Source organism: Hippoglossus stenolepis, chromosome 14 (genome assembly GCF_022539355.2).
Source record: "Hippoglossus stenolepis isolate QCI-W04-F060 chromosome 14, HSTE1.2, whole genome shotgun sequence".
NCBI classification, from domain to species: Eukaryota; Metazoa; Chordata; class Actinopteri; order Pleuronectiformes; family Pleuronectidae; genus Hippoglossus; species Hippoglossus stenolepis.
This window is the reverse complement of record NC_061496.1, coordinates 13,555,099-13,570,222: the sequence shown is the minus strand read 5'-3', so window position 1 is coordinate 13,570,222 and position 15,124 is coordinate 13,555,099. Positions and strand designations below refer to the sequence as shown.

The following is a 15,124-nucleotide window of genomic DNA, read 5'->3' as shown; positions in this document are numbered from 1 at the left end:
AAAAATATGTAAACTTAATTTGTTCCTGATCCACTCACCTTTCACAGTCACAGTTGCAGTTGTCTCTACACTTCCTGTTTGACATGTGTAGCTGCCACTGTCCTCAGGTTTGAGCTCCTTGATGTGCAGCTGGAGGAGGCAGCCATCTTGTTTCATCTCATACTTCCTGTTTGCTCTCAGTGGCAGATTGTTCCTCCTCCATTGCACTGACACTCCAGGCTTCGACACCTCACAGGATAAGGAAGCTGCACCTCCCTCCTCAGCCTCCACACTTACCAAGTCTTTCTTGAAGAATGGAGGCAGCTCTAGATGGGGTAGAAGAAAGTAAAATATGACTTGAGACACTGCCAGATAAGGTGAATTTCATGGTTGGATTTAGCTTACACTGTATATGGCTGATTGTGTGAATTCCAGGCATTTCACACAACCACATCTAAGTATACAACTCCTATCTGCTAGAGTTTGAGAGAAGATGGAATAACATTTCTCATGTACACCCTTAACAAGCACACACCTTTCACTGTCACAGCTGCCATCGTCTCTGCACTTCCTACTTGACATGTGTAGCTGCCACTGTCCTCAGGTTTGAGCGCTTCAACGTGGAGCTCGAGGAGGCAGCCATCCTGCTTCATCTTATACTTCCTGCTGGAGGTTAGCGGCAGTCTGTTCTTCTTCCATTGCACTGACAGCCCAGGTTTAGATACCTCACAGGACAGGAAGACTGCACCTCCCTCCTCAGCCTCCACACTTTGTAAGTCCTTCTTGAAGAATGGAGGGAGTTCTGGGGACAAACGTTTGGGGGCTTAGAAAACAGTCCAGGTAAGATAAAGACAACTGTTAAAGATATTATATGCAGCTGTAACTCAAAAAATGTCCTGAAACAGTCAGCGTTATGGAAATGCAGTCACACCTTTGACAGTCACACTTGCAGTGGTGTCTACACTTCCTGCTTGACATGTGTAGCTGCCACTGTCCTCAGGTCTGACATCCTTGATGTGCAGGTGGAGGAGGCAGCCATCTTGTTTCATCTCATACTTCCTGTTTGCTCTGAGTGGCAGATTGTTCTTCTTCCATTGCACTGACAGACCAGGTTTAGACACCTCACAGGACAGGGAGACCTTACCTCCCTCCTCAGCCTCCATACTCTGTAAGTCCTTCTTGAAGAATGGGCTAAGCTCTGTGAAACATTGTCAGAAAGAGGACAGTGTATTAACATCATTGAAATTGTGCCTAAGACATTTCCAGATGTGTCTCCCTACATGTCTTTACATGGCGGACGGGTACCGATTCCTTTGTTTGAACTAAATTGATTCCCAGAAACTTGAATCACTCACAAAACAGAATTTCAATGACAAAAATATTACTTTTCTGTGGCCTGAGGGTATTGTTATATTGTAAAAAAAAAATTGCACATTGCCAAAATGCACACACCTTTGACAGTCACAGTTGCAGTGGTCTCTACACTTCCTGTTTGACATGTGTAGCTGCCGCTGTCCTCAGGTTTGAGCTCCTTGATGTGCAGGTGGAGGAGGCAGCCATCTTGTTTCATCTCATACTTCCTGTTTGCTCTGAGTGGCAGATTGTTCTTCTTCCATTGCACTGACACCTCAGGTTTAGACACCTCACAGGACAAGGAGGCTGCACCTCCCTCCTCAGCCTCCACACTCTGTAAGTCCTTCTTGAAGAATGGGGTAAGCTCTGTGAAACAGTCAGAAAGAGGGGGACAGTATATTAACATCATTGAAATTGTGCCTAAGACATTTCCAGATGTATCTCCCTACATGTCTTTACATGGCGGACGGGTACCAATTCCTTTGTTTGAACTAAAATGATTCCCAGAAACTTGAATCACTCACAAAACAGAATTTAAATGACAATAAGATTACTTCTCTGTGGCCTGAGGGTATTGCTGATATGGTAACATTTTGTTGCACATTGCCAAATTGCACAAACCTTTGACAGTAACAGTTGCAGTGGTCTCTACACTTCCTGTTTGACATGTGTAGCTGCCACTGTCCTCAGGTTTGAGCTCCTTCATTTGCAGCTGGAGGAAGCAGCCGTCTTGTTTCATCTCATACTTCCTGTTTGCTCTCAGTGGCAGATTGTTCTTCTTCCATTGCACTGACACCTCAGGTTTAGACACCTCACAGGTCAAGGAGGCTGCACCTCCCTCCTCAGCCTCCACATTTTTTAATTTCTTGTGGAAGAATGGCAGCAGCTCTAGGTATGTACCACAGAGAAGAACAATACATTATTCATGGAGTGCCAAATGAGAACTCCACATACATTTAGTTTTCATGGTGCGATTTGGCTTACATTTTAGGGGAGTTTGCTACAGTGGAAAATTGATTGAGTTTAAGATAATTCACACAATACTATTTACGTTTTTGAAACTTTGATGCAGTACACCCTGCTATCACAGAGAGTTTGTAGATTAATTACACTACAACACTAAAAAGCCCCACACCTTTTACTGTCACAGTCGCAGTGGTCTCTACCCTTCCTGTTTGACACGTGTAGCTGCCACTGTCCTCAGGTTTGAGCTCCTTGATGTGCAGGTGGAGGAGGCAGCCATCTTGTTTCATCTCATACTTCCTGTTGGCTCTCAGTGGCAGTCTGTTCTTCTTCCACTGCACTGACACTTCAGGTTTAGACACCTCACAGGACAGGGAAGCTGCACCTCCCTCCTCAGCTTCAACACTTTGTAATTCTTTGTTGAAGAATAGATGAAGCTCTGCAAAATGGGTATGGAATGAAAAAAACAAACATATCATGCATCTTAGGTTGAATTGGATAATAGAAAGCCTGAGATCTAAGAAATGCATTTGCAGACATTATCAGGAGTTTTTCAACCAGGCTGCAATACAGATAGTGAAATTGATGTTATCTCATCATCACACCTTCTAGAAACTTGAGGCAAAGAAAAAAACTAAATTTTTGTTTTACGATGTTAAAAGTTCACAGAGCAAATACAAAAATATTTTCTTCTTGGTCAAATCCACTCACCCTTCACTGTCACGGTTGCAGAGGTCTCTGTACCTCCTACTTGACATGTGTAGCTGCCACTGTCCTCAGGTTTGACCTCCTCCACGTGGAGCTCAATGAGGCAGCCTTCCTGCTTCATCTTGTACTTCCTGCTGGCTCTTAGTGGCAGTCTGTTCTTCTTCCACTGCACTGACAGACCAGGTTTAGACACCTCACAGGACAGGGAGACTGCACCTCCCTCCTCAGCCTCCATACTCTGTAAGTCCGTCTTGAAAAATGGAGGGAGTTCTGGGAAAGAAAAGCAAGAAAAAACTGCATCGAACATCTGTGAATTGGATGAAGCTTCAAACCTCAGCGGAAGCGACATTTTTGAAAACCTTAGTTTTTTTTCTCCAGGCTTCCTATATATTAAGTTTGAGGGTTTATAACATAGTTTATGTAGGGAACCCTTGTTAAAATGAATGTTCTGATACAGTCAGAATCCTAATGCACACTCACCTTTCACTGTCACAGTTGCACTGGTCTCTACACGTCCTGCTTCACATGTGTAGCTGCCACTGTCCTCAGGTTTGAGCTCCTTGATGTGCAGCTGGAGGAAGCAGTCGTCTTGTTCCATGTCATACTTCCTGTTTGCTCTTAGTGGCAGTCTGTTCTTCTTCCATTGCACTGACAGCCCAGGTTTGGACACCTCACATGACAGTGAGGCTGTACCTCCCTCCTCTGCCTCAACATTCTGCAATTCTGTATTGAAAAATGGTAGGATCTCTGGGAAATACAATAAAGTATTTAGAGAGTTTCAGAACATTATATGAGAACTAGCATTTGAGACATTATCAAGTTAAGGGTAAATAAGATGTATAAAATATTTGCGAAAATAAGTGATTTTTGCTCCACTGGGAAATACTGAGCTTCAGCAAATTCAGATGATCAATGATTTGAAATTTACTAGTGTGTTTAATCTTTCACGATTTAGAGCTTTCTGACACCATAAAACTTTCCAATTTCCAAATGCACCCTCACCTTTCACTGTCACAGTTGCACTGGTCTCTACACGTCCTGCTTCACATGTGTAGCTGCCACTGTCCTCAGGTTTGAGCTCCTTGATGTGCAGCTGGAGGAAGCAGTCGTCTTGTTCCATGTCATACTTCCTGTTTGCTCTTAGTGGCAGTCTGTTCTTCTTCCATTGCACTGACAGCCCAGGTTTGGACACCTCACAGCACAGTGAGGCTGAACCTCCCTCCTCTGCCTCCACATTATGTAATTCTTGATTGAAAAATGGTTGGATCTCTGGGAAATACAGTAAAGTATTTAGAGAGTTTTAGCATGAGAACAAGCATTTGAGACATTCTCAATTTAAGGCTAAATAAGATTTAGAAAATATTTGTGATGAATTAGGGATTTTTTCTCCACTGGGAAATATTGCTTCAATGGATAGCACATTCAATTATTTGAAATTTACTTGTGTGTTTGATCTTTCACGATTTAGAGCTTTCTGACACCATAAAACTTTTCGATTTCCAAATGCACCCTCACCTTTCACTGTCACAGTCGCACTGGTCTCTACACTTCCTGCTTCACATGTGTAGCTGCCACTGTCCTCAGGTTTGAGATCCTTTATGTGCAGCTGGAGGAGGCAGCCTTCTTGTTTCATGTCATACTTTCTGTTTGCTCTTAGTGGCAGATTGTTCTTCTTCCATTGCACTGACAGCCCAGGTTTGGACACCTCACATGACAGTGAGGCTGAACCTCCCTCCTCTGCCTCCACATTCTGCAATTCTGTATTGAAAAATGGTAGGATCTCTGGGAAATACAATAAAGTATTTAAAGAGTTTCAGAACATTATATGAGAACTAGCATTTGAGACATTCTCAAGTTAAGGCTGAATAAGATGTAGAAAATATTTGCGACAAATGAGTGATTTTTGCTCCACTGGGAAATACTGAGCTTCATCAAATTCAGATGATCAATGATTTGAAATTTACTTGTGTGTTTAATCTTTCACGATTTAGAGCTTTCTGACACCATGAAACTTTTGGATTTCCAAATGCGGACACACCTTTCACTGTCACAGTCGCAGTGGTCTCTACACTTCCTGCTTGACATGTGTAGCTGCCACTGTCCTCAGGTTTGAGCTCCTTGATGTGCAGCTGGAGGAAGCAGCCATCTTGTTTCATCTCATACTTCCTGCTGGCTCTCAATGGCAGCTTGTTCTTCTTCCACTGCACTGAAAGCCCAGGTTTAGACACCTCACAGGACAGTGAGGCAGAACATCCCTCCTCTGCCCTCACATTTTGCAGTTCCTCTTTGAAAAACGGTGGGAGCTCTGAGACAGAAAAGAAGTAATAGATTATGTTGTTGTTTTTTTGTGGCTTATTTGTCTGAAGTGTTTTGCCCAATATCACATCATATCATAATTCAGATAATGACAAGAAATAACTGAATAACTTAATTGATTTAGATATCGCTGACACTGTGACGTTTGCCGTATGAATCTTCAAATGCACCTTTCACTGTCACAGTTGCAGTGGTCTCTGCACTTCCTGCTTGACATGTGTATCTGCCACTGTCCTCAGGTGTGAGCTCCTTGATCTGAAGATAAAGGAGGCAGCCATCTTGTTCCATCTCGTACTTCCTGCTGGCTCTAAGTGGTAGTGTGCTCTTCTTCCACTGCACTGCCACTCCAGGTTTAGACAGCTCACAGCACAAGGAGGCTGCTCGTCCCTCCTCAGCCTCCACTCTTCTCAGCTCTTTCTTGAAGAATGGCGGCAGCTCTGGGAAAAGGGATGAGACAAAGATTTGGCCTCTTTACCATCTGTGAGATGCATGTAATATTTCCTTTTCAAATCAGTTTCAGACCATTTAAGGAATGTAAGTGTTGCCATACTTGATGCTAGTATGTGTGTTCATAAAGTTGCATTTTGGAATATAAGGGTGGAAACTGCCTTGATGCAAAAATGTAAGTTTCCAAAACACAATGACAGAAATCTGAAAAGTACATGCGATGCACAGATCCAGCTTCTCTCACCTTTCACTGTCACCGTCGCTGTGGTCTCTACACTTCCTGCCTCACATGAGTAGCTGCCACTGTCCTCAAGCCTGAGCTCCTTGATGTGCAGCTGGAGTAGGCAGCCGTCCTGCTTCATCTCGTACTTCCTGCTGGATCTCAGCGGCAGCCTGTTCTTCTTCCACTGAATCGGCACTCCCAGTTTGGACAGCTCACAGAACAGCGAGGCCGAACCTCCCTCCACGGCTTCCACACTCTGCAGTTCCTCCTGGAAGAATGGAGGGAGCTCTGGGGAAATGTGAGAAAAAGAACAGGGTTGCAGACATTTGAAGTAATAAGATGTAGTAGTTCATAGTATTATTTGATTTAATGTAATTAAGCAGTTATAACAATAAGCATTCCAATGGCATAATTATTTAGATTTTACCTGTAACGCTGAGTTTGGCACTGCTCTGCATGTCTCCCGTATCACAGGAGTATATGCCAGTATCCAGAGGCTCCACATCACGGATAAGCAGTAGGTTGACTTTTCCCTGTTTACGCAAGTCATATTTATCACTGTTGCTAAGGGGAATGTGGTTCCGTCTCCAGATAACAGTGGAGGTCAAGTCAGAGATCGTGCAGGACAAGGTGGCTGTCTCTCCTTCCATGATCACAACGTCTTTGGGCTTCTCCTCGAATAAAACTACAATGTGAAATCACATGAAATAAAGGAGATACACTGAGTTTGTAAGGTTGTATTTCATATGTGCGAAATTGCAGATCAAAGTAATCAATGCAAACTTTATTTGTGCCCGTGTGTCTTCTCACCTTTGGGCTTAGTGACCACTAGCAGACAAGCAGAGGTCCTCTCTTCCCCAATCACAAAAGCCACGGTGCCCGTTTCCTCAGGTGTTGTCATGGTGAGGACCAGTCGGTGCTGGCGACCCCGGCACGTCATCTGGTTCATCTCATTGCTCTGCAGAGGGCTAGATCCGAGCCACCAGACACCTTCACTCACATCCGCATGGCTCAGCTCACACACAAACACTGCATCCTCCCCTGCTGTCACCGTCACGTCCTGCAGCCCGGCAACAATCCGCACGCGCTCTATGGAGGAAGAAGCAGCTATATACAGCTGGATTTTTAGAGATGGAATCTGATATGTTGTCCATGAGTTAGATGAGAACAGCCTGTTAGTTATTTTCATGCAACACTTCTTGCAATGTAAATGAAGTAGCCAAATGTATGAGAATGAGGGATGAATATCCATTGATCACCTACCCCTCACGACCAGCTTGGTGGTGGTCCTCTTGCCTCTGGTGATGCAGGAGTACTCTCCAGCATCCTCCAGAAGCAGTTTCCTGATCTCCAGAGAGTGCGTGGGGCCGTTCTTCTTTATAATGCATCGCCCTCCTTCTTCCACCACAATGTTGTCCCTCTTCCAGGTGACGGGGACGTTAGCGTTGGAAACTTCACAAGACATCAGCACAGGTTTCCCCTCCATCACCACTTTGTTCTCCAGCTCCTTCTCAAAGAACACTGATGCGGCCGCTGATAATAGACAAACAGGAGATGTTATGTTGCAGACGTGGGATTTGAACTCAAAACAGTACACACTGACTGAATTAGCATAGAAACACTGACCTCACCTACTGAACTAAATCAGTGGACTTTAATGCAATTTAGTCAGCAAAAGTATGTGGAATAGGTTTGATGTTAAGTGAATCTAGGGTTTATATTTCGCCCACAGAATGATATTTCAGGTGTTAACAGTGGCAGTGTGTAAGAAACACAAAATAGGAGCATTTCAAATACCTCGCACATTCACTTCAGCCGTCGTCTTCTGCTCTCCAAAGACACAGCTGTACTGTCCCACATCCTCCGGCTGGACGTTTTTGATGTGCATCTCGGCTACATTTCCTTTCAGCATCATCCGATACCTCCCGCCTTGAGAGAGCTGATCCTCGGCCTTCCACCACTGCACAGGCACCCCGACCCTGGACAGCTCACAGTGAAGGGACACGTTGCCTCCTTCAGAGGCCTCCTGGTTCTTCAGACCCATTTTAAACGTGAGGGGAATCGCTGTGGGTGCATGGAAAGAATGTTTTTATACAATTTCATCCATATTTTAATTTATTTCACCATTTTGTATGACTAGAAGAAACAAATTATTAAATTAAAAGCATAAAAATATAGCTGCTTGGTTAGTGGTGTTTGTTTTGCTGTTTTCCTTGAAAGATAATGTTTCCTGCTTTTGCACTGTTTTAATTTAAATGCATAGTTTTAAAACCTAAATATTGTGAATTTCTTCATTTCTAAAAAGGATTAAACATAAAAACATATTTGCATGCAGCACTCCCTCACGTGTAATGGTAACATTGGCTGTCGTCTTGGCATCGCCATAGACACAGCTGTAGAGTCCACTGTCCTCCAGCTGGGAGTTTTTGATGGTCAGCTCCATGATGCTGTTTCGATTTTTGATCTGATACTTGAAATTATTCTTCAGACGCTCCTCTTCTTTCCTCCACTCCACAGCGAGGCCAGGTTTAGATAACTCACAGCTCAATGTCACACTGCTCTCCTCCTCCACCTGCAAGTTCCTTAACTTCATCTTGAACGTGATGGGAGGAGCTGGGAGAGAGTAGACCCATCATCAGTGGTTATTTTCTCTGAAAATAACTTCAGAGCAGTTCTTTACTGAATCATATTTTCAGATTCTTGGTCTTACCTTTGACGGCGAGCTCAGCAGCTGATTGGCTGTCTTTAGTCTTGCAGGTGTATTTCCCAGCATCGCTCTCCTCCACGTTGTTGATGATCAGTTTTGTGAGACGTCCCACCTGCTTCATCTCATATTTGTATCCAGGTTTGAGGACAACTCTGCCTTTCCTCCAGTCCACTGGGGCTCCAGGTTTGGAGAGCTCACAGCAGAAAACTCCACTGTCCCCTTCCTTCACTTCCAAATTCTCAACCTCTTGTGTAAATGTTACAGGGAGCGCTGGGAAAAAAAGAACAGCAAATTAAGCAGAATCCAAAATTAGAAAGAATTCTTATATCTTATGTCCAATGATATACCAAGTCTATCTTACTGTGTTTCAGATACAGAGGAGTCTTGGTTGGAGTGAAGCCTACCTCTTACTTTGATGTCAGCTGAAGTCACTACAGTACCAACAGAGCAGCCGTACTCCCCTGAGTCTGCGAGGGTTACATTTCTAATCAGCATCTCAGCCATCCTGCCCTCTTGCTTCGTCTGGTATTTGTCTCCCTCCTTCAGAAGCTGAGCATCTCTCCACCACTCCACTGGGACTCCTGGTTTAGAAAGCTCACAGCGCAGCATCACGCTGCCCTCCTCCACGGCTTCCTGGTTCTTCAACTTCTGCTTGAAAGTCACCGGAATCGCTGAGGAAATTGAGAAGCACAATATAAGATGTGCAAATTATCAGAGCATCATCATGTGTTATAATGGGTCAGGCCTCTAACCAGTGATGATGATGGTGGCAGAGGTTTTCATGTCTTCACAAACACAGCTGTATGTGCCACTGTCCTCAGGCTGGCTTTTCCTGATGAGCAGCTCCAGCGTGGAGCCGTTCTGCTTCATCTGGTATTTCTCTCCGCCGGTCAACACACTGTCTCCTTTCCTCCACTGCACAGGAGTGTCAGGTTTGGAGAGCTCACAGCTCAGTGTCACCCCGTTACCCTCCTGCACCTGGATATTTTTCAGTTCTTGAAGGAATTTGATGGGCTGTTCTAGAGAGGGGAAATAAAACATCTAAATGATTAAAACATGTTGATAAATAAATTTCTTACTCAGTGTTGCTGGTGGATATGTCTAAGTTACAGTAACTTACATAGTTAATGTAAGAAAAACTGTTGGAGTAAATGCAAACAAAACAAAAACAATCAAACAGCATCAACAGAAATGCAAAAGCTGCAAAGATAGATGCCAGAAGCCAAGCTGGTTCAAAGCTCTGCCAAGTGCAGCAGATAAAATATCACACCACCAGTGCATTGTTTTTTACAATTATTTTCAGAGAACATATTGTTCTATATTGAAAAATGTATTAAATTTGTATTAAAATTAACTTAGAATTATTTAATAATGAGCTCCACTGTGGTACATTTGTTCTAAACCGATTACAACTTGCTATATTACCATGCGGCACTGGTATATTTGATAAAATTCAGTTCAACAGCATATTCAGTGTATAGTATAAATACATAAAATAGGTTGCATTCCAGAAATTCACTTAAAAACTCTTAATTGTCTATTTTGAATTTAGTTCTGTAGTGTTGAACTCTGTTATTATAAAGTCAGTTGTATTTACATTCAACTTTTTAAAAATACCGTATGGTCAAGTTCTAGCAAATGCACAAAAGAAACTAAATGCACCCTCCACTGTACTCACCATTCACCAGGATCCTTGCTGTTGTGCTCTGGTCTCCACACAAACAGGTATAATCTCCCGAGTCGTCCAGACTGAGGTCCACAATCTTCATCTCCACCTGGAGCTCCTTCTTCCTCATCTGATACTTGTCTCCGTTCTTCAGCGGCTCACCTCTTCTCGTCCACTCCACTGACGGGGCAGGTTTGTTGAGCTCACAGTGCAGAACCACACTGCTGCCCTCCGTCACCTCCTGGTTGACGAGTGGCATCTTGAAACTTGGTGGTAAACCTGAAAACAACCGAGAACCAGAACAATAGCTTTAAATACATGTACATTTTTTTAATGGTACAGTTTACAAAGGGGCACAATCTAGAGACAAAAAAGAATGGATGAAGAACCAGTCACAATAAATGAGTCCCCAAAGAAAAACCATGTTAAAAATAATTATGTAGAACTAGAATTAACAGAATACATATTCTATCACTATATTGCAGTAGTCAGGTATGCCTACAAGACAAGTCATGCTCATAATTAAACTACTACATTTAAGATGAACAGTGGGCACTGATAACAGTTTATAATACAACAAATTATGGATTGTAATATAAATATTACAATATATGATACTATAATATTATAATGATTATCAGTGATGAGTTACCTCATGAACATTCTACATGATATAATAGTTTTATTTAGTTACAGAACTGCTGAGGATGGATTGAATTACAAACTATTGTCTAAATGATAAAGATATGATATGAGTCACTGAGTCATGTAATCTTGGCAGATCACTCAAAAGCCATTATCAGACTTCAGGCTGGATGACTATAAAACTAGTCTAAATGAAACTACGTTGTTTTTATTAAGCTGACCTCTTTGACGTCTGCGCTCATGGGATTCTGTTGGACACATTTGTAAAAAAGGAAATACTTAAAAATCAGGATTTTAAAGTTTCAGGGAGCATTTTCTGACCAGAACGTGTCTCACCTTTCACTGTGAGCTCAGCAGTTGACTGGCAGTCTTTAGTCTGGCAGGTGTATTTCCCAGCATCACTCTCCTCTATATTGTTGATAACCAGTTTAGTGAGACGTCCCTCTTGCTTCATCTCATACTTCTGTCCGGGCTTCAGGACAACTCTGCCTTTCCTCCACTCCACTGGAGCTCCAGGTTTGGAGAGCTCACAGCAGAAAACACCACTGTCCCCTTCCTTCGCCACCAGACGCTGGATCTCTCGCTTGAATGCCACAGGTTGTGCTGTCATGGGAGTCATTCTTTTAGTCACTCTTATGTTTTCTTTACTCAGTGAGTAAGAAAGTAGTGAATTGTAACTTAAATTGAATGAGCCTATGCAGAGGCCTCTACCAGACTTACTCAGAAGACACAACAGCCTCACATTTTTTGTACCATGTGATGTTGAACTTAATACTTAGTTTATGTGTATTGACTTTAGCCAATGAGGTTATGTTTTCACTCCTGTCTGTTTGTTTGTTGGTTGGTTGGTTTGTTTGTAAGCAGGATTACATATAAAAAGGATTATGGTGTGGATCCAGTTGAGGATTGCAAGAGTGTTTTTCAAAATGTTTTCAAAGTGTTTTCCAGGGAATAATTCATGGGATCTTGATGAAAAAAAATCTGGCACATTTATGGAACTGATATCTCTGAGTACGTGAACGTACTAATATGGATGAAATGTGTTGTAATTGGTCTTTTCGCGCTTCAAACTTACATTTCACTTTGACTTCAGCTGTGGTTTTCTCGTCCCCCATGATGCAGCTGTACTTCCCTGCGTCCTCTGGCTGGACACTGAGAATGGTCAACAGAGCCGTCTTTCCTTCTACTTTCATCAGATACCTCCCTCCAGAAACCTCCTCAGAAAGCACCTGACCGTCTCTCTGCCACTGCAGCAGGACGCCCTTCTTGGACAGCTCACAGCGTAACGTCACACTGCTCCCCTCTTCAGCCTCCCGGCTCTTCAGGCTGGTTCTAAATGTGGCAGGAACACCTGTGGAACCAAGGACAGACACGGTTTAAACATACAAAGCAAATGAAGACGAGTCTGTGAACAACTATGCAGGAGATCACACAGTGAGCGTACCGATAACTTTAACAGTGGCCTTCGTCCTCTGATCTCTGCATACACAGGCGTATACACCACTGTCCTCTGGCACAGCGTCTCTGATGGTCAACTCCAGAGCCGTGTCCCTCTGCTTAATCTGGTACTTCTCTCCGTTCTCTAACTCGTCTCCTCCGAGCCTCCACTCCGCCGGGACTCCAGGTTTAGAGATCTCACAACACAATGTGATGTTGTGTCCTTCCTCCACTTGGAGGTTCTTCAGCTTTTGCTTGAAGGTGATGGGAAGAGCTAAATGGAAAGGAGGTGAATAATTTAACTACGACGTATCTGTGTATATTTAATTATGCTATTTTCTTATGAAAATAGATTTAATAAACACCTACCATTTACAGTCAGAGTTGCAGTCGTCTCTATGTTCCCACAGATGCATGTGTAGATGTCGCTGTCGTCAGGCGTCACATCGAGGATCCTCAGTTCAATCAGCATGTCTCTCTGCCGTATGTGATATTTCTCTCCGTTCCTGATGAGATCATCCCCCCTCTTCCTCCACTCCACAGTGTGACCGGGCTTGGACAGCTCACAGCGGAACGTCGCGGTGTTGCCCTCCTCGATCAGCACATTCCTCAGCTTCTGCTTGAATGTGACTGGGAGAGCTGGGGAATCATAAATAACAATAGATTTAGATAAATAATTATTTATAAATATACAATTTTATTTGTCAGCTTATTTTAAAATTATGTCATACCAGTGATTTTGATGGTGGCAGATGTCATCTGATCAGCACACACACAGCTGTAGACCCCACTGTCCTCATGCACAGGCTTCCAGATCAGAAGCTCCAGTGTGGTCTCCCTCCTCTTGATCTGGAACTTGATCCCATTCTTCAACAGCTCATCTCCTTTCCTCCATTCAAATGTAATTACAGGTTTGGACAGCTCACAGCGCAATGTCACATTGTTGCCCTCCTCTGCTTGGATGTTCCTCAGTTGTTGTATGAATGAAATAGGAATAGCTGGAAAGCAAAAAGATGACATGACACACATGGTTCGGTGGAAGGATTTGGAATGAATCAGGGATTGATATTTTTGGTGTGAGTCTATATAAGGGGGCAGTCCAGGAATGTTTTCTCACTTTTTTTAACATGGGAAGAGTTTTGGTGTGGGCGTTTTCCAACATTGTCACCATTTCCCCATAAATAATTAATGGATCTTGATGAAAACAATCAGGCACATGAGTGTCTGAAATTTGATGCAACTTGATTTTAAGGGGTTGGGCCTTGGTGGAGGGATGTGCTCTACTGAGTGTCTATTTTCTGTTTGTGAATCAATCAAAAATGATTCTGGGTGAGCTCTGCCTTATGTCAACAATCAGCACGATCCCTTTAAACACAATTTGTATTGAGTCATCACTCATGAATACAACTTGAGCTCAGCTGTAAAAGTGTAAAACTCAGTTTTTGAGTAAGATTGTGATTTTGGGTTTCATGGTTCTTACCGTGCACTTTGAGACTCGCTGTTGTGCGGTGATCTCGGCACTGACAGGTATATTCTCCCGAGTCCTCAGTTTTCAGGGCTTTGATGGTTATAGAGTTGATCGTCTTTCTCTGTTTCATCACGTACTTGTCTCCTTGCCTGATGCTCTCAAAGCCTTTCCTCCAGATGACCTGAACCCCCGGCAGAGAGTACTCACAGGTCATGGTCACAGTCTCTCCTTCGTTGGCCTCCACAGTTTTCAGGGTCTTGGTGAACTCTGCAGGAATGGCTACAACAGACAAGAGACAGGTGATGCCATTTCTCATTATATTGGAATTGGCTCTTAATAGTGAAAGCCTTTTATCTACAGTCCTTTTACAATTCTGTTCATACCTTTGACAGTTACAACAGCTCTAGTAGTAACAGATCCTGCACTGCACTCGTACACCCCAGCATCATTGTTGCACACCTCTCGAAACGTCAGTCGAGCCTCGCAGCCCGAGCGATTGGCAGAATATCTGGAGGAGCTCCACATCAGGCAGCCATCTTTGTACCAGAGGATGTGACAAGGCTTTGAGGTCACGCAGGACAAAACCAAACCACCTCCTTCAATAGCCTCACAGTCCTCCAGTGCTTTAATGATGGTGGGACGCCTCTCTGGGAGCACAAAGAGATGAAACCAAGTCAAGACCAAATGGACTGTGACATAAAAGCACATATTAAAACTCCACTCACACTGGGCCTCACCTCTTACAAGCAGCGAAGCGTACGATCTTTTGTCCCCTGCCGAGAAGGAAATGGTGCCGGTGTCTTTACGGGCAAGCTGTTTAAATGTGAGCGTGTTGTAGCCTCCGGGCACCATCTGGATCTCATTGAGCTCATTGGTGTACAGCAGAGTCTCGTCCAGGTACCATTTAACCCCAATGTAGTCGCTGGGACAGATTCGACATCTGAATGTGACTGTGTCCCCTTCTAGACACTCAACGTCCTCCAGTTCATCCAGAATCAAAACCTTCTGGCCTGAGTTATACAGAGGACAAAGAAGAGTCAAAATCCTAATAGACATCATGCCCAGTAGATACTAGAGGCTTCAATCAACATCCATACTAAATAATGATAAAACTGCTGACATACAATATTGAATAAATTTGGGTTTTGTACTTATTACATATTAATAGAATAACAGAGGCCCTGGAATTCAAGAATTAAATATACAGTAAGT

General features: G+C 43.3%; 1 protein-coding gene across 7 annotated transcripts in view; it reads right to left on the bottom strand.

The window, feature by feature from the left end:
- The window catches only part of obscna (obscurin, cytoskeletal calmodulin and titin-interacting RhoGEF a), a 28,878-nt gene that overhangs the window by 7,612 nt on the left and 6,142 nt on the right, over nucleotides 1–15,124 (bottom strand). The window contains exons 14-43 of one of the 7 annotated variants that reach the window (XM_047342822.1): nucleotides 14,650–14,922; nucleotides 14,296–14,559; nucleotides 13,925–14,191; nucleotides 13,176–13,442; nucleotides 12,814–13,083; nucleotides 12,452–12,718; nucleotides 12,083–12,358; nucleotides 11,344–11,610; nucleotides 10,375–10,641; nucleotides 9,449–9,715; nucleotides 9,101–9,367; nucleotides 8,700–8,966; nucleotides 8,336–8,602; nucleotides 7,787–8,053; nucleotides 7,253–7,522; nucleotides 6,800–7,096; nucleotides 6,417–6,674; nucleotides 6,011–6,277; nucleotides 5,490–5,756; nucleotides 5,042–5,308; nucleotides 4,519–4,785; nucleotides 4,006–4,272; nucleotides 3,484–3,750; nucleotides 3,007–3,273; nucleotides 2,468–2,734; nucleotides 1,954–2,220; nucleotides 1,432–1,698; nucleotides 911–1,177; nucleotides 515–781; nucleotides 39–305 (exon numbers count right to left, since the gene is read on the bottom strand). In XM_047342822.1, the coding sequence (XP_047198778.1) occupies nucleotides 39–305; nucleotides 515–781; nucleotides 911–1,177; nucleotides 1,432–1,698; nucleotides 1,954–2,220; nucleotides 2,468–2,734; nucleotides 3,007–3,273; nucleotides 3,484–3,750; nucleotides 4,006–4,272; nucleotides 4,519–4,785; nucleotides 5,042–5,308; nucleotides 5,490–5,756; nucleotides 6,011–6,277; nucleotides 6,417–6,674; nucleotides 6,800–7,096; nucleotides 7,253–7,522; nucleotides 7,787–8,053; nucleotides 8,336–8,602; nucleotides 8,700–8,966; nucleotides 9,101–9,367; nucleotides 9,449–9,715; nucleotides 10,375–10,641; nucleotides 11,344–11,610; nucleotides 12,083–12,358; nucleotides 12,452–12,718; nucleotides 12,814–13,083; nucleotides 13,176–13,442; nucleotides 13,925–14,191; nucleotides 14,296–14,559; nucleotides 14,650–14,922 (8,049 nt within the window). The remainder of the gene's footprint in view (nucleotides 1–38; nucleotides 306–514; nucleotides 782–910; nucleotides 1,178–1,431; nucleotides 1,699–1,953; nucleotides 2,221–2,467; nucleotides 2,735–3,006; nucleotides 3,274–3,483; nucleotides 3,751–4,005; nucleotides 4,273–4,518; nucleotides 4,786–5,041; nucleotides 5,309–5,489; nucleotides 5,757–6,010; nucleotides 6,278–6,416; nucleotides 6,675–6,799; nucleotides 7,097–7,252; nucleotides 7,523–7,786; nucleotides 8,054–8,335; nucleotides 8,603–8,699; nucleotides 8,967–9,100; nucleotides 9,368–9,448; nucleotides 9,716–10,374; nucleotides 10,642–11,343; nucleotides 11,611–12,082; nucleotides 12,359–12,451; nucleotides 12,719–12,813; nucleotides 13,084–13,175; nucleotides 13,443–13,924; nucleotides 14,192–14,295; nucleotides 14,560–14,649; nucleotides 14,923–15,124) is intronic. The other 6 variants (XM_047342827.1, XM_047342826.1, XM_047342825.1 and 3 more) reach the window with 6 other exon arrangements.